Source organism: Xiphophorus couchianus, chromosome 4 (genome assembly GCF_001444195.1).
Source record: "Xiphophorus couchianus chromosome 4, X_couchianus-1.0, whole genome shotgun sequence".
Lineage (NCBI taxonomy): Eukaryota > Metazoa > Chordata > Actinopteri > Cyprinodontiformes > Poeciliidae > Xiphophorus > Xiphophorus couchianus.
This window is the reverse complement of record NC_040231.1, coordinates 1,907,391-1,933,069: the sequence shown is the minus strand read 5'-3', so window position 1 is coordinate 1,933,069 and position 25,679 is coordinate 1,907,391. Positions and strand designations below refer to the sequence as shown.

The 25,679-nt window shown below is 41.4% G+C and overlaps 2 protein-coding genes and 1 pseudogene across 2 annotated transcripts in view; 2 read left to right on the top strand and 1 right to left on the bottom strand.

The window, feature by feature from the left end:
- The window catches only part of LOC114142718 (USP6 N-terminal-like protein), a 17,239-nt gene extending 15,909 nt beyond the window's left edge, over nt 1-1,330 (top strand). The window contains exon 14 of the mRNA XM_028014131.1: nt 1-1,330. This exon is cut by the window's left edge and continues 706 nt beyond it. The gene's annotated coding sequence lies outside the window, so the exon portion shown is untranslated.
- A 241-nt stretch (nt 1,331-1,571) lies between these two features.
- On the top strand, nt 1,572-25,208 carry LOC114142687 (ankyrin repeat and BTB/POZ domain-containing protein 2-like; annotated as a pseudogene).
- On the bottom strand, nt 19,175-22,667 carry LOC114142717 (E3 ubiquitin-protein ligase TRIM21-like). Its single transcript, XM_028014130.1, has 2 exons — nt 22,333-22,667; nt 19,175-21,223 (listed from the first exon to the last, which is right to left on the bottom strand). The coding sequence occupies exon 2, from the start codon at nt 21,212-21,214 to the stop codon at nt 19,568-19,570; it is 1,647 nt and encodes a 548-aa protein (XP_027869931.1). The 5' UTR covers nt 21,215-21,223; nt 22,333-22,667; the 3' UTR covers nt 19,175-19,567.
- Nucleotides 25,209-25,679: the final 471 nt, after the last annotated feature.

Below are 25,679 nucleotides of genomic sequence, written 5' to 3'. Positions count from 1 at the left end.
TCATCCCACAGAGTCAAACTGCAGTCGGGCGGGTTCGGTCAGGAAACACCGAACGTAACAGCAGGGTCCATATTTATCAGCCGTCTCAGCTTCCTGGGTGGAGAAACACTCCTGTTAAAGTTTTTATCCAGTTCTCTCTAACCAAATCCTTACTCAACTACATAGTATGTAATACAAGCTAATGCTAAAGTACCACAACAACAAATTATTTAGTGGAAGCTAATGCTAAGGTGCTAACATTAAACATGTTGGTACTCATGTCAATGATGAGCTAAAACATATTATATCACCCTCAGGCTCAAATCTGTCAATATATGATTTATTGGCAAATTTGTGCTTTATAATTTATCTGAAAAAATTATTTAGGAAAAGCCAAGTCCCCTGAACATTTTCAAAGATGCCAAATGCATAAAACATGGCTGTTAGCGGAAGTTTGTGATAAAAGTTGAAGGATTTTGTCCTTCAGCTGAGAGACGCTGGATGAATATGAACCCAGATCAGATTCCATCTGGTGATCCGACTTCACAATCTTCTTCCAGCTCCGGTTGGACTTCTAGCTGGAGTAAAGCTCTGAAACTTCCCCCTTTACTAATTACACTTTTCTAGATTTGTAAAGTTTTTGGTGACGTAGACCTGCTCAGTCTGCCTTTTTAAACTGCTTTAGTCACACTTTGGTTTTTATTTTTTGTATATAACAATGTCTGGATGCCTTATTTGGATCGGCTTCAGTTCTTCTGTGGACAACTTGCAGGTGTTGGACCAAACAGAACCTCTGTCACAGTGAGCGGGCTCACTCTTCTGATTGTACACATGGAGCTAAATATAAGGAAGTGTTTTTGTAGCTCAGTTATTTATGGTTCGAACAGCAACTCTTTATTTTCTCCTTTAAGATTCAGTTTTATTTGTTGCATAATGGAAACATTGATTTTGAGGTGATAAATTATTTTGTGTTTGAATTTGACTGTAGATCCAGGAGGCAACGCTGGGTTAAAGCTGCTCCGCTCTGGGATTAGAAACAAGGAAACACTGACATCTAGTGGTTGCTTTAGGTTAGAGCGTCTCTAGTTGTGGATTAGCTAAAACAAGTAGAAATACTTTAGAAAAGTTTTTAACTTTAAACTAAAATCAGGACTCAAATTTTGATGCTGTTAATTTCTAAGATATGAATATCTTTATAATATTTCATTAAGTGATAAAACGTTAAATTGTGGGTCCAAGTCGCTTCAGTAAAACAGGTTCTTGGTCTTCAGTGTCTTAAAAATAGATCTTCAATTGTAACTGTTAAAAAATCCAATTCTGCAACAATACATCTTGTATATCCTTTGTCCTCAGAGTGTGTGGTGCTTCTTTTTATTGTTAAACATTTGTCACCGCCCACAGTGAGGCCGTTTTGTTTCTGCTGATCTTGATTAAAATCCCAAAAGCCCTGTGATCTTTCTGCTCTCAAACTGGACCTTGTCACAGTTAAGAGAAGCTGACTGGTTTGGCTGGAGTTCTTTTACTGGTGTGTCTGTAGGAAGAAGATGAGTTAAATGAGACAGAGGAAGAGTATTTAAAAACCTCAAAAGGAAATAATAAGATCCTGCCTCGCTTTAAATTAAAGGGGAGTAATTTTAAATTAAAGTGGAGTAGATGTTGGTCCACTTCAGGGGGAAACAGAAGAAACCAATTCTGACGGCAGAGAAAGTGTCTGTTGTGGAGCACATACTCTAGCATCGTGTGCAGAGTTGGAATGATGCAGGTTTCTGTTCCTGTAGCGTCATTCCTGATTCTTTGAAAACATGACAATCATTCATGTTATGCCACAGGAACCAATAATCAAATACATTTATTATTTGCATCAGCTACGTTTGCATTTTAATGATTTAAAGACTTTTAATACGTTTAAAATTAGCATTTAATTATTTCATTGCTTTGACATTTAATTGAGTTACTGTATTTAATTTCGTCCATTCTGGCCACACGGGGGCGCTGTAAAGCAGCACTGATCCCAGGTGTGATGTTGAAACTCGGGTGTTATTGGTCAGTTTTCCCCTTTAAACCGGGTTTAACCTCCTCTGCTGTGGGTAAAGTGAACAGAAAAGCCCTGAATCTCAGGACAACATGTCCAACTCTGTGCTGGTGAAAACCTTGGAGGACCTGAGCTTAGACTCGGGTTATATAGCCGGCGAAGCCAGCCTGTCCACCTGCGGCAGGTCTGGACAGTCTCAGCCGCCCTCCAGCGCCCCTCGCCGGTGTTCGTGGTGGCAGCAGGCCGGCTCTCTGTACAGCAGGAACGGCAGCTCGGACTCGGTGAGCAGCACACTCGGTGGACGCCCTGTCCAAGTGTCCCTGCCTGCCTGAGCTGGATGAGTATCCGTGGACGGAGCGGGAGCTGCGGGACGTGGTGCAGAAAGTCTCCAGGGGGGACTGCTTCGCCCCGGAGGCCGTCCACCGGCTGTCCGTCCTGCTCCGGAGGGCTGTGTTCAGGGTGTCCCGGGAGGCGCAGCGGCAGAGCGGGCTCCACCGGCGGTGCTCCCGCCTGGAGGTGCAGAGCGCCGTGCGGCTGGTGCTCAGCTGGGGCTTGGCCGAGCGCAGCGTCTCCTCCGCGGTCAGAGCCGTCTCTCTGCACTGCATGAACTCCGGGGACACTGCTCTCCGTGGGCCGCTTCTTCCGGTGGATGGTGGAAACACGCGTGTCGGTGCGCGTTCACGAGTACTCCGCAATCTGCCTAGCGGCGTGCGTGGAAAGTTTGGCGGAAGAGGTGGCGAGACGGGCGCTGCACCTGGCCTGTTGACCTCTGACGGGGTCAGCTGCGGCCCGGTGACCCCGGAGCTGCTGCAGGAAGCCGTGGGGCTGTGGGGACTGTTGCAGCTCTACGAGCATCTGATCTGCGGGAAGAACACCAACGGTGAGTTCAGCAAACCCAATAAAATGATTCTTAATATTTGTTTTTATTTTATTGACAGTCCTAAACACCAAGTTAGGTAGTAAGTTACATTTACTCAGTTACATTGAGTAACTTTTTGTGGACAAAAAAGAGACTTTTAGAAGTTTTTACTACTCTGTAGTTAATATTTTTGATTGAGTAATTTTATTATGAACTATTTTTATGCTTTAGCTTGAGTAATTTTTATGCTTAGATGACTACTTTTTACTTTCACATGAGTAAACATGTTGAAGTAGTGCTGCTGGTTAGTATAATTTCTTTGTACTCTACCCGCCTCAGCAAACACCAGAGACACTAAAGGACCTGCTGCACATCCACTGCCTGGTAAATCAAGCTTCAGTGAACTGTATTATGGTTTAATGTGTCTGAACCAACATGAAGTAGAACTTTAATTACAAGCAAAAATCTGAAAACTGTGTTGTGTACATATGTTTTCAGCCTTGGCTACTCATACACCCATAAATAAAACCCAAAGTAAGTAATTACTTTTGCCCAAGTGGAGAACAAACAGCATCTTTACGACTGTCTGCAGAGCTAAATACTGAATGTCCACCTGAAGTGGACAAGGATTTTCTTTGTCAGTCAGTGTCACTAATAAGATGTTAAAACTCATGGTTGACAAAAAGTGGACATTTTTTAGGAGTATGAATACTTTCTCAAGCCACTGAAGGCAACATTTGATTACAATAAAATTAAAAATAAAATAAAATGGTAGTATTTTGTAGCATAGAAAACTAGAGACAATTTCTGACAGCCACGATGCCTCACAATTAAAATCTTGCAGCTTTGTTAAGCAGCCACTGTAAAAATTCACAGTTGAAAAACTTTCTGCTGTTCGTAGTTCACATATGTGCGATAAAGTCGTTCATGTTCCTCCTCCTGGTGTCCCAGAGATCCGTTCATCAGCGGACGGATCTACAAGAACCCCAAAGTATCAGTGGATCAGGGAGAGGATGATGAACCCCCCTCAGACAGGAAACGGGTCATTTGGAGGAACAAACCTCGCTGGAGTCAGATGCTCAGTTTGATGCTTTTTGGATGTTTTGACTCGGTGCAGAAATAAAAACACATTTCCTCTCTAATGGCTCGATTATAGCTGGATCACTGTACTAATGGCATTTTAACGGCTTCCTTTAATATAGGAATATTGTCAATAATAAAGCTGTAGTTTTTTATTTCTTTGACAAAAATCACCAATAATGCTTAAAATCCTCTTTTGGTTTTAAATAATAAAAAAACATTATAAAGATCTACCTTCACTCTTTTTTTTTTTCTAAAAGTAGTTTGCATTTTTGCTTTGTTCCAACTCATCACTCGACATTTACACAAACTGATGTGAATTCAAATCACCTCTTGTTATTCAAGTTTTTTTATTTATTCAAGTTCAAGTTTATTTGTGTTTCACATTTCAGTGACAAGGCAGTTCAACGTGTTTTACATCATAAAATCATACAGTCATCAGTTATGAAACAAGCAAACATTTTGTCAACTGCCATCATCAAAATAATCAAGCAAACATATCAAACATGTTGATCAATGTTTCAGTTACTGCTTATCAAAAGCAGCTTTAAACAGGTGAGTTTTAAGTCTAGATTTAAATTAACTCACTGTTTCAGCTGTTTTTCAGTTTTTGTCAAAGTTTGTTCAGATTTGTGGTGGATAGAAGCTGAAAGCTGTTTGGTTCTGATTCAACACTTTTCCACATCATTATGTAACCCATAACTTGTGTTTTTACTTAAAAACACAAGTAAAGGGGCGTGCCGTGGTGGCGGAGGGGTTAGCACGACCCATATTCAGGCAAACGTAGCCTCTACGCGGCTGTCGCGGTTCGATTCCCGGACCGACGACGTTTACCGCATGTCTTCCTCCTTTCCTGTCAGCCTACTTTGAAAAAAAGGGACACTAGAGCCCACAAAAAGACCCCTTGCGGGGCGATAAAAAAAAAACAAGTAAAAAAAATTAATAGATGTTGATTTAATGTCTTCTTCTACAACAAGATTAAAAAGTATAAATAGATTTCATGTCTTATTCTACAATAAGAGTTAAAAAGTAATAAAGTTAAAAATATGTTCATAAATATAGATAAAAAGTGCTAAAAATCTTTAAAAACTGTGAAATATGCCTTTAGTGATTGCTTTTAGTGACGGATTAAACAACCAATAGCTGGCACAGTCTGATTTCACATCAGCCAATAAGGTTGATTGTCCCGCCCCTTTAACTGCTGCGCTGAGATTTTGCTCAGATTGAGTCAGACACGCTTGAGAGCTCAGAGCTGACGTTTGTTTCCGCTAGTAGCCTGGAACATCTTGTCAAATTTGATGAACAATCTTGGAAACCGGTAATAAAATAAGAATGTTGAAATAGTTTCGCAAAATATATAATTCAAAATAGTAAATCCGTTTTTATTAAGAGACAGATTTGAAGTAATTCAGAGGAAACGCTCAGACATGCTGACCCTCCACACGGCTTTACATTTTCCTCCTCATGTTTTAGAAGCAAACCCGTCGGCTGTCATGGCTTCCTTTAGGTTGAAAATGCAAACATTTCATAAAAAAGAGAAATCTCACGAGGAAGTAGAAAACCTGAAAGGCAGCGCTGGACGTAATTTCCTGCAGGAGACGCAGGTTTTCTGAAAACCAGAGGAAAATGATGTAAACAATCCAAGGAAGGAGAATCATTCATCATTACTATAAAATAATCTCAAATCATCATGGGAATTAAATAAAAGGTTTATAATCTACAGAAAACAACATTTCAAACACAGGAAATATTAAGGTCAGCTAAATGGACCTTACCAAGCTCCGCCCACAACCGACCCACCTGACCACAAGTCTCACAAACAAAGTTGTTTCTATGGAAACATGACAAGTTGTTTCTATGGAAACATGTCAAGTTGTTTCTATGGAAACATGACTGATTAGTGAATCATTTCTACTGGATTTTCACAATATATCAGCTACTACATGGACAGAGGAACTAACGGGTTCATGTCATCATCTGGGAGGAGGTTACTGGTTTCTCAGTCACAAGCTGGTTGCAAACCTGAGGCCAGCAGGTGTCAGTCAGTTATGGTAGATCTGAACTTTGACCTCAATATGAGAAGCTACAGACTGATAGGAGGAACCAATAAGCTCTGTAAAGGTAAAGGCAAATCTTCTGAAGTTGGGATATAATTAATTTAATTTCACATAATTACCGCGGTAGAAGCCATTTGTTTGTTAAAATTTAATGAAATCTATTTGTTCTATTTGATGTTTGTTGTGAATGACGTAAACTCACAAACTAACGAGGTAATTAGTCCAACGTTTAGAAACTACAGCGGCTGTAATGAGCCACAGCAAAGGTAAACAAAGGTAAAATAACCTGAACAGGTGATCAACTCAAAACCACTCCTACCTTTTTACTCTCTCTCTCTTTGTAGTTTAAGCACACCTGTTACCGTGGCAACCGCCTGGGCCCCGCAAGACGAGCAAAGATTACGGTAAAAACATAACATTCAGTCCGTTATGATATCAAGTTTCCAGGCTTGATATTTATTTATCGATTATTAATCAGCGCTTCCCTGAACACAGCGATGGTTGATCTACTAGCTGTACTTGGTGCTAACGTGGCTAACAGGAGTAACAGTTTAGTCCAAAGCCTTTTCTGCTAAAATAAAATCTTTAGTGTATGTCAGATACAGACACATTGCATATTGATCTGTTTAGCTAACGTCAGACTGTGTAGCAGACAGGCTTCAAGGTGTAGAAGTTGTATCAGTTCTACCATTATGCTGCACTTAGCTAACGGGAAGCTAAGTGTGTTTGTGAGACCAGGTAGAATGGGCATCAGCCAATGAAAAGCGGCCCTGTTATAAGGTCTATTGACCAACAAATCGGATGTATTGATGATTTCAATGATGACAAAATGTAATATTAGTTTCTGGTTCCTCAGTTGGTGACTATATGTTTTTTTTATGACTTAATTTTTGTTTTCAATTCAGTTCAAATGTAAAGATTTGAACTGAATTGTACATTAAACATATTTTTGTGTTTTTATTATTTAACGCCCTTTAATCTGCCATTTTGTTGATGAAATTTGCAAAACAAATCAACTTGATTGATTGATAGAATATTAAAGAGCAGCTTGTATTTAGATGTGAACATGCATGTAAATAGGAATCAAATTGTATTCAATAAGTACATTTCTATGTTTACATCCAAATGCTAAAGATTTTTACAGTGATATGCTGCAGTATATGCATTGGAAAATGGTCAAGTATTTAAAATAATCTCTCATATGCCAAACAGTCCATGTGACATTTTTGACGTTTAGTTCGAAATTCAAGGTCAAAATCAAGATACATCTTTGGTATTATTGTTCCATTTATTGCCACATTAATATACTTTCCTATAAAATATGATTTTTAAAAGTATTAGACACTGGGACAGTCAGGTTATTTGTCATCCTCCCACATAAAGAATCGCTTCGTTTTGTTCGGCCTCCCCGTCTCGCTCTCTCTCAGCCGTATGTGTGGCAGGTGGATTTCCTGTCTTTGTAATTAGAACCAAATTAGGTTAAACTGCGTTTCTTCCCTCGCCATCTTGTTTTTGTATGAAAAGATGTTAAGAACACAGACATAAAGTTTACAGCGCAGACACAGAGCCACGCTGGGCAACATAATTCTTTGTTCACAAAGATAAATCATTCTCACTGCTCACTCAACGCACCTCTTCAAGCACAACCACATGTTATACCTGCAGTTCACATCGAGCTGCACAGCAGAGCAACGCAGTGGGGTTTCATCTTGACTCCTACCTTGATGCAGGAGGTCAGGGGGCTTATAATACCCTGGGGGAAACCCTGGATATATGTAAACACATCAGTGACTCCTGGATTCCTGGGCTTCTCACCCCGTCTCTAAGGGAGCCCAGAGACCCAACGGAGAAAACCCCTCCAGTATAACAAGGCAGCTCCCAGGAGGGGCACTCTCCAGTACCCCCTCCAAGGACTTAAAAAGGTGGGTAAACAGTCAGAACCCGACCCAAACCCGTAGGTAGAGGGAGAGGCTATCCTCTTGTTCACCCCAACGTACAGGCACCAAGATGGAGGCAACAAGAAAGCCCACTCCTCTCACAAGGGGCAACTCCAGGGTGGGAGAACATCCAACCCCTTTCAAGGAGACCGGCTCCAGAACCAGAGCCATGCACTGCAGTGAGTCCGACTATTTCTAGCCGGAACCCATGGGCTCTTTTCGGGCTGAGCCCGGCCGGGCTCCATGGGTTAAAGCCCGGCCACCAGGGGCTCCCCAACGTGCCCCGCCCCCAGGCCTGGCTCCAGGGTGGGACCTCATGTAGGGGCGAGCAGAACCCCTGTTTCCAACGGTCGTATTCATCATAAGGGATCTTTGGGCTGCACTTGGTTCTGGTTCCTCACCTTGGACCTGTCTGCATTGGGTGGCCCAACCAGAGGCATGAAGCCCCGACAGCATAACTCCTAGGATCACTGGGACACTCAAACCCCCCCACCACGATAAGGTGGCAGCCAATGGAGGGGACGTGTAAATGTGTGTGTGTGTGTGTGTAAATATTAAGTAACCTATTAATTATGTAAGAAAGAGAGAAAATGAGAGAGAGGAAGAAAGTTGTTATTTAAACGAGCACAATGTGGTGGGAAGCATATTCTGACTGTTGGTCCAGTTGTGAGGTGAAATGTATGTTTTAGTTTTTTAAAGTCTTTTAGGCTCGAATAAAGTTTTTTAGGCCGTAATTTAACAGGTTGAACAGGAAATTAGGAGGAGAGAGAAGGGAAAGACATGCAGCAGATTCTCCAGAACTGGGAATTGAACCCAGGTTGACAAACCAAACCTAGAAGTAACATCAGAAATAAAACACTTTTTCTTTTAACCAGCTATAAAGCTGGTTAAAAGAAAAACTGGATTAGGCATTTCCTGCCCTTTTTTCTTCTCTTTTATACAAGCAGACAACACATAAGCTCAACAACACAAAAGCTTTATATTTATTACAAAATGTTCATCTAAGAATTGATTTCTTCCTGTGATGGAAATAATTTCTGATTAAGTTCTCTGTTTTCATACTTTCATAGATTGTTCTTCTTTTTACCTTTTCTACAGTTTTTCATGTTAAATTGCACTTTTTTGTTAAGTTTGTTAAACTATCTTGAATCTGTATTTCTAAATAAAGACTAACAGAAAGATCACAGTAACTTTTATTTATGATAAAACCTGTTTTTTTCTTATAACAAACAAACCAGATATAACAAGTTTGAGCTTCTTCATGGTCCGGAGTATTAAATTATGATAACAATTATAATCTAATACTTTGTACAGATTAACTCTAATCTTAATTTAACATCTTGGAACCTGAAGAATCCAAACCTGTTAAATCAGCTTTTTTATGTTTGGTATAAAAAGAAACAGGATTTATCAAAGAAAAAAGGTGAATGGACTGAACTTGTGTCGTGCCTTGCTAGTCATGTTGACCACTCAAAGCGCTTCACACTACAGTCACATTCACACACATTTACACCCACATGCAGGTCGGGGGGCAACTTGCCGCTAAGTGCCCCGCCCCGGGGCAGCTCAACATGTGGCTCAGGAAGCTGGAATCGAACTTACAACCTTCTGGTCACAAGACGACCACTCTACCACCGAGCCACAGCCGCCCTAAAAAAGCCACTGCATGATCCTTTTGCTAATCTTCTTTAAAATACAGATTTAAACAGAATAACGAGCTACAATTCAGTGCAATTTAATATAAAAAGTGAGTAGAAAAGGTAAACTAAGGGACAAACCATAAAAGCACAAGTACAGTGAAAATAAACAGAAATTATTACTATTAAAAGAAGAAATTTTAATTCTTAAATCAATACGTTGCTATAAATACTGAGCCTAGTTGCGGCACTGAGCCGCCTGCCACTAAACCAGCGAAGGGAAAACGGCTAACGTTCGGCTAATTCAATTCATTTTACAGGTTTAACAATAATACTGGACATGGTTGGAGTTCCTTAAAGTGTTTTGGGGGCAATTTACAGTGACCAACTGACCTGACCTACATGTTTTAGGAGATGTGGGGGGAAACCGGAGCACCCGGAGAAAACCCACGCAAACACGGGGAGACCATGCAAACTCCACACAGATGGTCTCTGTGAAGATGCAGCGCTAACCGCTGCACCACCGTGCTGCCCACGTTTTTTCCAATCGGGTCGGGAAGGGATCTATTTTCTAGTTAGTCGATGGGGAAAAACTTCATGGTTTTTAAATTTCCTCTTGACGGAGCGTGGCATGGCGCCCCGTTCACAGACCTCTCACGTCTTTCTCCTCTAAATATCCAAATCAAGAACATTAAACATGTTCTTGATTGTCTTCAATATTTTGGGGTTTTTTTTGGCTTTTTCAATCGCAGAATGTTTTGGACTTTTTTCCAAATTGAAAATTTTGATTTTTTCTTTTGACCATCCTGCAGGGTTTTAATATCTGGATTGTTTAAATCCTCCAGGATGGTTTCTCCAGCGATCTCAGTCTCTCCTGTGGATTCTGGATCCGTGGAACAACCTGCTAATGTTTTTTCTGAGAGTTCCTCCTCCGAAGAAACCTCTGGACTGAAGACTTTAACCGGGTTGACTTGGTTCTGTGAGTCTTTCTCCTCTTGGGAAACTGGGACGTGTTTTTGATGGAGATCTTCTTCCTCAGCTGTTAGAGTGTCGGGCAGCAGTACATCCTCTCTTTCTCCGTCCAAATCATTTATCGTACAACTTTTCTCCTGCTGGTATTTTGCTGCTTCCTGTTTTAATGCAGTGACATCAGTTTCATACAGCCGGTTTAACTCCAGGTACAAACTGTTAACCTTCTCTAACTCAGCCTGGACACTCCTTTCCTTGTCTTGAAGGAATTGAATCTCAGTTGTTGTTTTATCTTGGAGGACGGCAAACTCAGCTCTCATATTGTCTAGACGCGCCATGTCCTCCTCTGATTTCTCCAGCTGAGCTTTTCTCTCCTGCTGGTACGTTTCAGCCTGCTGCTGGATATCCATAATGTCTCTTTCATATTTACATTTTAGCTCCTCGTAGAAGAAGTTAACCTGATCCAGTTCATTTATCAGCAGCTTCTCTCTCTTTTGCAGAACTGTGATTTCTCTGGACATGTTTTGATAGAGCTCCTCCTTCTCAGCTCTCAGGTTCTCTAGATGCTCCTTGTCCTCCTCTGATTTCTCCAGATGATCTTTTCGCTCCTGATTTATCTGCAGCTGAAGGTTTTCGACTTGTTGTTGCAGCTCACAATTGTTTCTTTCATGCATAACCTTGTCTTTCTTTTCTCTGTTTGAAAGAGCAGTTTCCTCCTGGTTTATCTTCTTCTGGTATTTTTCACGGTGCTGCTGTATATCCATAATGCCTCTTTCATATTTACATTTTAGCTCCTCGTAGAAGAAGTTAAACTGGTCCAGTTTTATCATCTGCTTCTCTCTCTTTTGCAGAACTGTGATTTCTCTGGACATTTTATGGAAGAGCTCCATCTTCTCAGCTCTCAGATTGTTGATAAGCTGCAGATTTTCCTTCGTTCTTTCCATGTTGGCGTCTTTCTCATCTGTCGCCTCCTGCCGACATCTTTCCAAGTCTTGTTTTAGTGAAGAAACTTCGCTTTCATATTTGCAGGTCAGTTCATTATATGAACGTTTGATCAGATTTAATTCGTCCTGCAAAAGTTTCTCACCGTCTTGCAGGAATGAAATCTTTTGGGACATTTCTTTAAACATGTCGTCCTTCTCAGCTCTCAAGTTCTCCAGCAGTCGTTGTTCTTCACTCAGCCTCGCTTCATAAAGCTTCTGTGTCTCGGCCTCCTGCCTCAGCAGAGCATCAGCTGCTTCATACTCAGAGCGCAGTTCCTCGTAGGAAGTCTGGAGTTTGTCCAGATCTTCTTGGAGTCCCTGACTTTTCTTCTTCTCAGCCTGTATTTCAGCCACAAATGCTTCCTGGCTGAGGAGGTGGGCCACCTTTAACTCCTCCAAGTCTTGTTGCAAGTTCTTCTTCTTCATGTACTTCACATTGTTGTGAACCTTGGAAGCAATGACCGCAGTGTTACGGACTGCTGGATCACTGAACTTCTCTAGTCTCTCAAGTTCCCTCTTTGCGTCTTTGGCCTGGTTGATAAAAGTTTCTTTGAGAGCTTTTTGCTTTTTTAACTGGAGTTTGGTCTCTTCCAGCTCGGCCTCCAGGTGGGACAGTTTCTGGTTGTCTTCAAACCTCCCGGCTCTCTCCATTTCCAGAAGGTAACTCAGCCTGTGGATTTCCCCGTGTAAGGCATTCGGGTGTGCAGGAGGGAACCTGCCTTGGGGGTTTTGCTGGCCTCCCCTTCTCGCGTGGGGTCCCATCATCCCACTGTGGTATCTCGGCGTATAATGAGACATTTTCTCCTAAATACAATCAGTAAAATCCTCGATTGGTAATCTACCTGAAAGAGCTTTGCGTCTGAACTGGTCAGTGATATTGCAAGCAATGAAAAATATGCAGAATTGTGTTACATACAATCCTACAGTTGATGACATCACAGACTGAATCGCCAGTGACATCACAGAATCTTCCTTTGCTGGTGGAGTGACATCATTCCACCACCAAATATCTTCCTCTTTATTCTTGTTTACATTCAAAATAGTCCAGGATTCAGTCGTTTTTAATCAAATATCAGGGCATCAAACTCATTTCCATTTGGGCCAAAATCTGAATGTTCATAAAGTTCCTGTTGCGCCGGATCGTATTGATAAAAACCAATTCAATTGTTAAAAGTGTTCCTTAAAATAACATCATATTGAACATCTTTTCACACTAATCAGTCCATCCAGGATTGTTTTTGTGGTTTTCTGCCATCAACATCACAGATTTCGTGGCACTAATTTAGAAATATTCGTAAGAAATTTTTACGATATTTGCTCTAATAAATTATGTTAAATGTGACCTTTTATTAATCGCTCTATCGGTCATGGACTATAACTTGACATCAGGTCAGGCTGAGACAGCGCTCACTTGAACCAAAATGTTTTTGGTCAATTTTGAGAAAAAATGTTGATAAACTCAGAAAAATGTGGGGATCTGTTGATTTCTGTGTGAATTTTGTGGTTATTTGTGAAAAACTGGAGGGGCCTATTGCTGTAATTTGGAGTCTAGAGGGCCACATAGAAAGCTATGGCGGGCCAGATTTGGCCCTCGGGCCTTGAGTTTGACATTCTTGCCATATATGATAATCTGGAGAACTTTTTTCAATATCTATACTTTGGAAAGTTAATTTTGCTTGTTTAGTCAAACATTTATTTTCTTTTGTACAGAGGAAAAAGAGAGTGGGAAAGAAAATGTATAATAAATAGATGTAAACAACATGACAAAGTAAAAGATAAAAACTATAACTATTGATTTCTAAATCTTGTTGAAAGTTGAGTCGGATTGATTAAACCTCGTTTTTAATATCAGGCTTAAGACTCAAAAATTGTAAATGAGTAATAATTGTAATGTACTAGTATTGTTGTGGCTTGTTTATTGTTGCCATAGCAACTGCCTACCAAGATGGCTGTCAGTTAAAACAAAGAAAGTTGTAATCTATATTTTCAGTTTGTTTTTGTTAGCTTTTTAAAGGCACCATGTAGTTCTTATTATAAATAGTTTTTCTCCATTAATTCGCGTTTTTACTTTTATCAGCAGAAATGTTTCAGTGTTATTTGTTACCTGTGTTACCTCCTGAAAATGGCGTTAGCTACAGTTTATTAGCTCTAGCTAGCTTAGTGAACAAGCAGATCACCAGCTAATCACGTTAGCATGTTTCAGTAGATATCTTGTGTCTAACGGTTCATGGAAAGTTTGAGGAGTTTAGCTGAAACCAAACGTTTTGTGTTTTGAGAATCTCCTGCAACATTAGCCATGACTTATTATGTTTTGTTTATAGATTATAATCCACTATAATCTACCTGCTTCATCGGGCCAGCTAGGTGAAAAATATAACAAAGATATACAATTTCTGAGGTAAATATTAGTTTGTTCATGTCACAGAACAAAACTTAGTAATTACAGCATTTAAACCTGATTGAAGTCATTGGGTTTGTCTTTTTCTGCCAGGGTATGTAAACTTCTGAACTTCACACTTCGCTGGTAAAGAAGAAGCTTGTTCAGGTCGGAGGACCCAGGAAGCAATCGTCTTTCGAAAGGTGAGCTGCAGGAAAGCTGAGGAGGTTTTGGTACCTGAATAGGATGCCCCGCCCCCCGTCACGGTTGCTTAGAGACGGTTGCTATGCAGCCACGGTGAGCTGCTATCAACCCGCGTCTTTTAAATCTCAGAAAGCTTCCCTTGTGAGCGTCTGAAGCCCGGGAAAATCGGTGAGTGATCGCATGTGCTCGGCAGTTGGCTCAGTAAATTTGCTGAAAATTGGATAAAATACTTAGTAACTGATCAAATTTAATAAAAATAAAATTATATTGTAAGATTTTTTATTGTTGTTAATGTTGTATTTTTTCTATGTAGTTGCACTTATTTTTCTATTAGCACATGTTCTAATATTTCATCGTGCTGTAATGGGCTTTTCTGTTGGCATTGCCTGGGAACTGTCTGTTCTGAGTAGGTCAGAGCGAATGTGAGCTTTTAATCCACATTCTGATGATTAATATAGTGTTAAAGATGTACTTCATTGGCACTTTTCTTACCACATATAAGCTAATTTCTTTAGTTTTACTGATGTGTTGGTAATATTGAACTCTGATAACTTGAATATTGTTGTACAACATGGAAAAAACTTGAGAAATGATGAAAGATCTCTTTGAATTGTACCTTAAACTTTATTGATATTAGCATCCTGTATTTTAAGATGCTTTACTTTGGCCTTGTCTTTTCTTTTTGTTATGGTGCACTTTTGGCCTGTAGTACTCAGAGACCCCAAGATCATCTTCTCCAGAACTTGGATGGCGAGCCCCATCCCAGAGGACCGAGTGAACTGGTAGAGTGAACTGGTAGATGGTGACCCGGCTGGTCACTAGCCGTGAGACATTGAATGAACATTTTACTGGCACATTGAAAAGACTGGGTTATTTGTTTTATTTTATTGTTTCAAAAGCGCACAATTTTTGTTTATTTGTAAATGTGGATCCACAATTGTTCACTCTATTAAATTGTACCCTTTCTTATAGAAATTATGTGCTCTCCTCTGTTGTTGCTCACACCTAGGCTCCCGTGAATTTAAAATCTTCAGATCACGCCCGACTTTCTTTATACTTGTGTAGTGTTGGCATTGAAGTAAATTAACGTACCTACCATCTACTATTATCAGGTGTATTTGAAGTAACCTTTCTTGTGGGTTACAATTAGCCTGTTTTTAAGCAAAGAAAAATACTAATTGGTGTGTGTGTGTGTGTGTTTAGGTGAGCTAACTCTGCCGGCCCCTTTCAGCCCGTACACAAAAGTTCCTGAGGACCCAATGGGGAGCAGGAAGGATGCTTATGTCCAGCTGAAGACACTGCAGCAGTCGCTGTTCTCCACCTCTGTAGGCAGCATCACTGAGCTCAGTAAGTCTGTGGTTAAACTGTGACTTCCCCCTGAAACGCCTCGTTATTCACCACCTGCATCCCTCACACCCTGAGATGAATAATATGTGGCCTGTATATAGAAAACAGAGGCACCTTCACACCCTGCAGGCCTCCGTACCTCATTAACTTCCACCACCAGAACGGAATGGAGTAAATGTTTTAACATGCCATTAAGTATCAACACCTCTTAATGTTTCCCAATTAAAGTCACATCTGCAATCTGCGGTCCGGGTCACTTTTATTATGTTAACTGACGAAATGGTGTACAGAACCACAGAGACCCATGCTGCACTGCTCAGTGGAAATGAGACATAAGATAAAACTTTTCCTTTAACTCCACCAGCCTTAACGAAGTTTTGGGCTTCCTCTCATTGTTGAAGAAGATAAAACAGACCAAAAAGAGAAAATAAAATTGGTGTTATGTGAATATCAGGGATGCACACATCTCCTCTGCACAACCTGCTCTTGGAAAAGCTCTTCATAATTCTGTTTTCTGGATTGATGGGCTGCTGCAGCTGCTTTCTGTAAAGTCAGTAGTGATGTCTTTCTGCCTTGAAACACACACTGGTAAGCTCTAAAGCAGGGATGGGCAACTCCAGGCCTGAAGGGCCGGTCTCCTGCAACTTTTAGGTGTATCTCTACTTCAACACACCTGAGTCAAATAATGAGGTCATTAGAAGGACTCTGGAGAACTTTACTGCACTTAGGAGGTGCTATACTTCAGCTATTTCAATGAAGTGTGTTGGACCATGGAGACAGCTAAGAGTTGAAGGACAGCGGCCCTCCAGGACCAGGACTGCCCACCCTTGCTCTAAAGGAACTTACTGCTTCTTTTGGAGAGTTGGTGTTATCGTATGAGTTTACTGATGGACCGGAACCATGTGACCACACATGCAGGAAATCAGCCGACACAAATAATCAGACTTTACTTATTTTATTGTTTTTAGCGCTAAAAAGAAAGAGACGCTTACTCTTACAGGCTTATGTGGATGTCAAGTGTAAAAACCCGAAAATATACAGCATCTGCTCAAACACGGAAGACACATTGCTTATATCCTAAGGTCCGCCTCCTGGTCTGCTGATGTGTTACGTCACTAAGGTCCTCCCAGTGGTCATCCGATGAACTAAAGTTAAGTTTCGTTTCTACAGAAAGTTTCCATATAAAACAAAAGGCTTTTGTGTAGAATCTTTCTGTCCGTAGTTTGTGTGTGCATGTCTGGAGTAAAGGTCTCAACATTGGTCACAGTGATTATGATCACAGTTAGTAATTAATTTCATCAGTGGAACCTGGCTACTCCTAAATTCTTTGGACGCATTCAGATTTTTTTGCATCTGATGTACATGTTTAGTAAATATTGTAGTCCTTATTTCTGCAGGTGATCTCATGCATCACATGCAGCACTTGTGAAGCTCAAGTCCCTCAGTCAGCAGAGTTCAGTTGGCCTTTCAGCCTCCAGTCTCCTGGGCTCCTGCTGCCCTCCGCTCTCTCTACTCCTTCCTGTCCAACCCTCAGGTGGAATCGCTGGAAGATCCCAACCTGGAGCCTCCAGCTGTGATGCTGAGCAGGGAAAGGTGTGTCTGTGTTGTCCTGCACTGATCTGAGCTCCGGTTGTCGTATTTTACCTCCTTCTTTATGATTTATCTTCGTCCAGGCCGTTCCTGCTCCTCCCTCCTCTCGTGCAGTGGATCGGGGTTGCTGTGCTGCACGCCGAACATCGACGCAGCTTATTGGTGGACAGTGATGATGTCAGACAGACGACCCGATTGCTCCTCCCTGGACTGGACTGTGAGCCCCAACAGCTGAGGTAACAAGGATCAGATCTCTAAGTAAATAATGAAGGGATATGGTTCTTCTCACTTAAAGCTGCAGTATGTGACTTTTAAAAAAATATTTTTAACAAATTTTTTAAAATTATTATTATCTCATCACAGTATAAGACAGATAATGTGTGAAAAAAGTAGAGCTTGTCTGCCTTCTTAGAGCTCCCAGTAACAACTGCAGAAACAACCAATAAGAGCCAGGAGGAGGGTCTTACCGCTGTCAATCACTCTCATGCTCACCCCTCCCTCTTTCTCCCAGCTACACTACCGCTGGTTCCCCACAACATAGCCTCCTATCTATGCTAAGGCTAGCTAGCATGGCCCCCTGATGAGGATGGATAAACAGTTTTCCTGGAACGGTACGTTGTTTCTCTGCCATTGGCAGATTGAGCAGCATTGATTGACAGCACTAAGCCCCTCCTCCTGGCTCTGATTGGTTATTGCTGATCGGTAGTGGTGCATTTCTTCAGACAGCAATAGTAGCTCAGGAAGGAGGAGATCAATGTTTTCACAGATTAACGATTCTTGTTACACTTTGACGACATGATGACACTTATAACAAATATGGAGAAAATATAATTTAGTAAAAGTTACATCCTGCAGCTTTAACTTGGACATTAATTCTGTTTATGATTCTTGGGAAAAATATTCTGCTGTCTAAAAAAGAAAACCCAGTCATGATAAAAAATAGGAAATGAATAAAAGGAAATGATCTGCCAGGCAGGAATCCTCCCAAAGTCAGCAGCCTGGAGTCTCTGAATGCATTTAAAGTATTTTAAAGATATTCATTTTTCCCTCTTCAGATCAGAGTTTTGTTTCCAGTCCTTCAAACATCTGGATGCTTCAGCTGCTGCAGGAAAGTTCCTGCTGGATTTGGGCTTCTGGATGTTTTCCTGTGGCCCAGCAGATCTGATCCGACAGGCTGCAGAGCTGCTGGGAGCCGACGGCGTCAACACCACGGACCACCAGGTTGGGCTTTTTTCTCCAGGAAATTTAGACCCAAAAACTAAACATGTCACACAAGCAGAAACCTAAAATATGAACACATGAATTTTAAACACTTGAGAGACTTTAATAACTGCAGAATTAGATGTCAGTGATAAAGTTTGGGAAAGTTGAAGGGACTTACAGAGTAAGTACCTTCTGTAGATTAATTGGACACAATTGGAGCTACAACATACAGTGTTAAAAGAAGTAATCACCCTCATTTATGTTTTAGCCTTTTTATTTATCAAATCGGTTCTGACCAACAAAATTTGTCTCTTTGGACAAAAACAAATAAGAAAAAAACCATTAGAAGTGCAAGCAGTTATTACTGGTTCCTCGCCTGACCCAGTAAGTCCTGGGTAAGAGTTTACTCTAGATTAGGGGCTTTGAGTGAAGACACAAGGCATTTACTGTGTAAACCAGGGCTTTATGTGGAAAAACAAGTTCTGGTACTTTTCTTAATGTCATACAAACTGAGACAGGAACATGGATATTATTCTTATATAGACCTAACTATTGATCTATAAATAATTTTAATACACAGAAAATACAAAGAATAAAGAATAAAGTTGCTTTTTGAATCAAATCCATACGGACCAACCATGGAGTCACTTAACAGCCTCATGGCCACAGCACTGCCAAAGCAAATGTAGACAAATCTACAGTAAAACATAAACTATCTGAAAACCAGACACCTTTAACCTGAGAAGTGGATCCCAGCAAGGCCTTCAGCTGGTGTAACAACAAACTGGTCCTGCAGTCAAACTACCAGTGGCAGCAGCACTGAGCTGCACCAAGAAGCTAACAAACACTGAAGAAAAGGAGTTACCTGATTCAGCCATGCAGCTTTTAAGATGGATATAACCTTATAAAGGAGCAGTTGATTCCATATTTCACATTTTTATTCATCCATCACATGTTTTATTTACACTTCTGATTAAAAGTTCAGACCAAACCACCAAGAAGCAGAACTAATGAGGAAAAACAAGATTTAAATGTTAATATTATTAGAAATCAGTTTAATTTGATGAACAGGTTGAAACATTGAATGCAGGTTTAAAACTGATCATCAATAAAACAAGAAAAAGGAAACAAGATGAAACAATCAGTAAGACAATGAAATAAACTCTGAGATAAAACAATTTGATTTGACTTTATAACTAATCAGAAGCAGAAAATAACTGATTTCCTGCTGAGGATGTTTCCAAACTCTCCTCTCCAGCAGCAGGACTTCACCTGCAGAGTCACTCAGATTCATCTTCATCATCTTCATCAGATCAACGATCAGCCTGATTAACAGGACAGATGATCAGAGGAGCAGAGTTTTTACCTCCATCATTAGGACATGGACAGAAGAATGGGTAGAGTTTCTCCTTGAAGCAGCAGCCAGTAAAGGAGTAGATCAGAGCTGCAGCATCTACATCATAAAAGGAGACCAGACCCTCCTCATAATCCACAAACACCCCCACCTTCTGAGGACCAGGATGGAGGTGGAGACGGACTGAAGGTCCAGCATTCGCTTTGTACTCATTTCCTTTTCTCAACCAAACAGTCCAGAAACCGTTCTGAGGTCTCAGTGTGATTTGTCCCTTCCTGTTGATGGATTCTCTGACCACTCCTAAAGTCCATTCAGTCTTTCCTTTAACCTGAACCTCAAAGTAAAATCTGCCTGAACAGAAACTCTGCTGTCCTAAAACATTAACACACTGATCAAATCTCTCTGGATTGTCTGGAAGTTTCTTCTTCTCGTCTCCATTTTTCACCTGTTTTCCATCATCAGACAGGATGAGTTTAGGATGAGCTGTATCAGGATCCAGAGTCACATCAACAGCAAACTGATGGATCCTCTTCATCTCAGTCTCCATCATCCTCTTCATCATCGTCTCCCTGATCTTCTGCTCAACCTGAGCCACAGCTCTCACCACAGTCCCATCATATGATGGTGGATGAACTCTGACCTTTGTCCAGGTCTTGGTGGGTGGAGCATCTTTCAGGGAGGAGAATCTTTGGAGGAGGTGGAGGTGATCTTCATCCTGTGAGAGCTGCTTGACCTCAGAGCTCCTCTTCTTCAGCTCAGAGATCTCCTGTTCCAGATCTCTGATGAAGTCTTCAGCCTGTTTCTCTGTAGTTTCCTGTTTGTCTTGGATCTCCTTGAGGAGCTCCTTCAGGCCTCTCTCAGCAGACTCTATCAGAGCCGTGAAGATCTTAACACCTCCAGCTTTCTCTTTGTCTGCAGCATCTTTACTGATCTTCACCGACTCTCTGATCTCCTGGATCTTCAGTCGTCTCTCCTGGATCATCTCCTGAACTTCAGGCTCCGTCTTCCTCAGCTCTGCCTTCTTTCCTTCAGATTCTTCTCTCAGAGGAACAAACTCGTGGTTCTTGTGGTCTAAAACCGGACACAGCAAGCAGACGCATGTCTGGTCGGTCCTACAGAACAGCTCCAGAGGTTTATCGTGCTGCAGACACATCCTGTCCTCCAGGTTCTCCACCGGCTCCATCAGCTGATGTTTCTTCAGACGTGGAGCGGTCAGGTGAGGCTCCAGGTGAGTCTGGCAGTAGGAGAGCAGACACACCATGCAGGACTTCAGGGCCTTCAGTTTGGGTCCAGTGCAGACGTCACAGGGAACTTCTCCTGGTTTGGCAGCTTGTTGCTCTGAGCTGCTGCTGGTTTCCTGCTGAGCTTCACCTCTGAACTGATCAACCATCTCTTTTAATAAAGTGTTGACTCTCAGCTGAGGCCTGGAGGCGAAATGCTTGTTGCACAGAGGACACCTGTAGGAAACATTTCCATCCCAGAGCTGAGTGATGCAGGTTTTGCAGAAGTTGTGTCCACATGATGTGCTGACTGGATCAGTGAACACATCCAGACAGATGGAGCAAAGAAACTGATCTTTAGACTGCAGGTTGCTGCCAGAAGACATTTCTGAACTCTGAGGACAAATCAGGGAAACTTCAGTTAAAACAAGTTGATTAAGGGGCATTTATTTTAGTATGTAGAGATTTAGAGGCACTTTGATGGACCGAGTTGAAAACAGGAGTCATCACAGGAAATATTAGAAAAATAGTTGTTTTTTTTCATTTTAACCCAAAGATTCATAAATGACAAAAAGATAATCTGAGCTCATAAACGAGTTCAATGAAACAAAACTGAACTCAGGCAAAATACAGACAAACATCACTGACCTAACAAAGAAATGACACACAGGGTGAGCTGGCTGATCAGACCAGTTAAGACACAATAGGGGAAACTAAACATGATACCATTACTAACAAATAACAGCTAAGTTTGACTGAACACCCAGAAATGAAAATCAAACTATTAAACTTTAAATACTAATATTTACTTAAATTCAAAAATGTATCTAAAAGAAGAAAATACAAATTCCCCCAACAACATAGCAACACTTAGCAAAGAAATGAACAGCAAACATAAATATCATAAATGAAACTAATTATGATGAAAATAGAAACCAAAACATCGATACAAGAACATGGCAATAATAATACAAAGGAACAAACTAATAATCAGGGCTGAAAAATAAACTGAAACTTAACATGAACCGGCAAAACCTGATGAGGAAGGAGTAAAAAAACTGACAGAAAATGAAAAGACTAAACTAGAATAAACACCAGAAACTATTCAGGAATAAAAACACCAGAATAACTTAGGAAAACAGACCAACCAGGAAGAATTAATAATTCAACAACTATAAACTGTTATCTGCTTCCCTTCAGGATCTGAAGGGTCTCAAACTCCAGTCCTCGAGGGCCGCAGTCCTGCAACTTTTAGATGAGCCTCTGCTGCACCTGAACAGAATAATTAGGTCATTAAGGTTCTGGAAAACTGATCTACACCAGGAGGAGGTCATGAAGTCATTTCATTCCAGCGTTTTGTACCTGTGGCTCATCTAAAAACTGCAGGAGTGCGACTGGAGGCCTGGAGTTTGAGACCCCTGCTTCAGATGATCCACAAGAAAAGTCTTAAGTTTTATAATTTCTGTTGGTAGAAACCCAGTAAACCAGTTTCTGCTGAACTCACCAGTATCAGTCTGTTGAGCAGAAAATCATGAACTCAGTTTGAAGGAAACAGGGAGCTTTTTCTCCACAGCAGCTCAGGCTTTGACCAACTTTCACTTTCATTTCTGGAGAGCCACGTTTGAATCTCATGACTCTGTTGCTCCTCCCTGAAGTAAAAGGAAGGGAGAAGCCAGTCACTTTAAAGGCTGAATATTTATGCAGTTTATGTTCGATATTTGTCATTTTGTATAAATAGGTTTTCACTTTGACTTATTTTGTTGTGGATCATGATTGATTTATTAAAGCAGTAAAAGGGCAAAACATCAAGGAAGTGATTACTTTTAGAGGCACTGTGGAAGTTTGTCTTTCTATTCAACGATGTGTCCTTGTTTTTCCATGGTGACCAATAACTCTGTAAGAATAAAGTTAATAATAATTAGACATAAGTTACCTTTTAGGGACTTATGGACAGAGGAGCTATTAATTTGATCAACCAGCAGAGGGAGTACTGTCTTTGTTTCTGTCTTTCCCTTTTTAACTGTTTATTAATTCAAATGAAGTTTATTTGTTTAGCACATTTCAGTAAAGAGACAGTTCAAAGTGCTTTACATGATGAAAATATGAAACGACAAACAAAAAACCAAAACATTTCATGGAAAGCCACGAAACAAAAATCCCTTTTTTCCTGGAAATGTTCTTCAGGTGATAGCAGGCTGACTTTGTAACTGTCTTTATGTGGCTCTGAAGGTTCAGAGTTCATCACTAAAACCAGATTTCAGCCTGATTGCTGGTTTCCAGCTGTAATAACTGAATCTGTGCATCGACTCTAGATCTATAACTCTAGATCATTCCTCTTTAGGTCCAAAGATAATAACTTCAGTTTGTTTCTGGTGAGCTGGAGAAGTTGTGGCACATCCACATATTTATCTGTTGCCAGCTGTTGGTGTCTTTAAGAGCAGCTCAAGGCCCATCTGTTTAACGTATTTCCTGAATAATAATAATTTTACAAGCTGTTGTGTTTTTCCATGTGGGGTTGGAGTGGGTAATTGTTTGTTTCTGTGGGTTTGTTTTTATTTTGTGTACAGAACTTTGAACTGCTTTTATTATGAAGGGTGCTTTATAAATAAAATTGATTAATTGATTGATCTGTTCTGAGCATTTGTTCCGTGTATCGATGGGTTCTCCAAGGATTGGACCTTGGGGAACCTCTCATGTGACTTCTGTCCGCTTTGATGAAAAATTACCTATTGATACAAAGAAGTCCCTGTTCTTTAAGACTTGAACCAGTCAGTTTAGTGGGTCAGAGCGTCCAGCTCTCCAGTCGCTCCAGTACAATATGACGATCACCGTGTTAAACACTGCACTGAGGTCCAGTAATACCAGAACTTTGGTTCTGCTACTGTCTACATATATGAAGGTTATGAAATATCTCATCTCTAGTTGTTCATCTGTATAAATGTTGCAGGGAATGACTCCCCTGATGTTGGCCTCTGCAGCAGGAGACGAAGCGATGGTCCAGATGCTCATCGAGGCCGGAGCTCAGCTCCACCTGCAGGTAACGGCACACCGACCCGGTTTGTTCTGGGTTTCTGTGTCTCTAAACAAGATTTCATCATTTTCAGGTTCCTGTCTGACACCCGTCTGTTCATCCCGGCAGCAGACACTGGGTGGCGCTGACGTTTGCTGTGCTGCATGTTGACCTCTGTGTGGTTCAGCTGAACTCTTTGCCTCTAACTCAGGTTAAGCCGCCTTTTCAGGGATTCCTCTGAATAAAAGTGTTTAACAGCCTGGTTTTGTTGACGGCTTTAAGTCCGTTTGGAGCCAGGATGAAGCAGTATGATGATGTTAGTCTCTGTTTGTCTCTGGCAGCTGCTGCTGGAGGCCGGTGCAGATGTTGAAGGTGGCGTCCTGCTGGACGGACAGCAGAGCTGAGCTGAGACGCCGTGTTCTGACCCGGTTTTAGGAAACGTATCGCTGTTTTTGGTCCCGTCAGGTTCCGGTAGATCCTCGCCGATTCTCCAGACGACGTCATCCACATCAGTCACATGACCCACAGCACCTTCCAGGTGGGAACGGGCCTGTGGATCCCGACCAAACCGGGTCGGGATCGGGTTTGTGTGGTGGTGATGGAGGCGGTTTGTTCCTGTGTTCATGCAGATGATGATGAGCTGTTTGTGCTGCAGAGGAGCTGAAGGGCTGCAGATCGCTCCGTCTGGAGGGTTTGTTTGGTTTTCTACTGGATTTACGTCTGGAAAAAAGTTTGAGGTTTTTATTTGAAAGGTTCTGAACTTTAACAAGGACTGCGTTCACACAGCAGATCTTTCAGTTCAGTTTTTTATCTGCATGGTTGTTCATTCTAATAATTAAATAAGAATTAAATAAATGCTGCAGCTGCTGCCGGCGGCCTCCTTCTTCCAGCTCGACGGTCTGCAGCGATGCTGCGAGGCGACGCTCTGAGCGTGTACCGGGTCGCCATGGTACCGAAACACGAGTCCAACCCCCCAGAACCGCAGCAGAATGTTCTGAAGCTGACTGGATGAAGCTTTGATCTTCTGCTCAAAACCAAAGAGGCGTTTTTATTTCTGGACCTCAGTGAAACGTGTTCTCTCTGAACCCGTTCCTATGGATCTGGTTCTGGTTCTCCCTGCGTCTCTGCAGCGTCACGCAGCGGCTGAGCTCTGCCGGTTCTGTGAGGGATTCTTCCTGCAGAATCTGGACCGGCTGCTGGACAAAGAGGACTTCCACCGGTTGTTGCTAGGCGACACCAGTAAGGGAGGGCCATCTGGGTTGGGACGGGACCAGAACCCGGACCTCCTGCCGGTTGTGAGGAGCCTGGAGGCGGCGCTGATCCACAGACTTTCTGAGCTGCACGCTGCATGTAGAGGGCAGAAGTTCTGACCGGATGGACCGGATCGTCTCTGGTTGGTACCACAAACAAACATCTGGTTCTACTTTTCACATCTGCATTTCATCTGAAGCAGGTTCTGATCGGTAAAATATCTACAACATAAAACCCGGTTAAACCTCCAACCGTCCTCTAATGACTCTCTACTGTTACAGTAAAGTTTCCTTCTGCTTATTACGTCTAAACATTTTAATTCACACCTTTATTTTTCATTCAAGCTGCTCCTTTTCCATGTTCATGAATGGAAAAGTTGCAGCTGCAACAATTTTGCACCAGTTTGAATTTATTGCTGTTTGGTAACTTTAAATAATCTGAATTATCATCATCGTTCATGAAAGATGACCCAGCTGGTTATTAGGTTTACTTTTACACAAAGTGCAGATTAATAAACTACTACATAATATTAACACTTAAATGTTGGGATCAATCACATCGTTAACAATCCCAGTTATTAGAAATAATTT

What these genes read in the sequence shown, in the direction of transcription:
- LOC114142717 (XM_028014130.1), bottom strand. Translation starts at nt 21,214, where the DNA reads ATGTCTTCTGGCAGCAACCTGCAGTCTAAAGATCAGTTTCTTTGCTCC.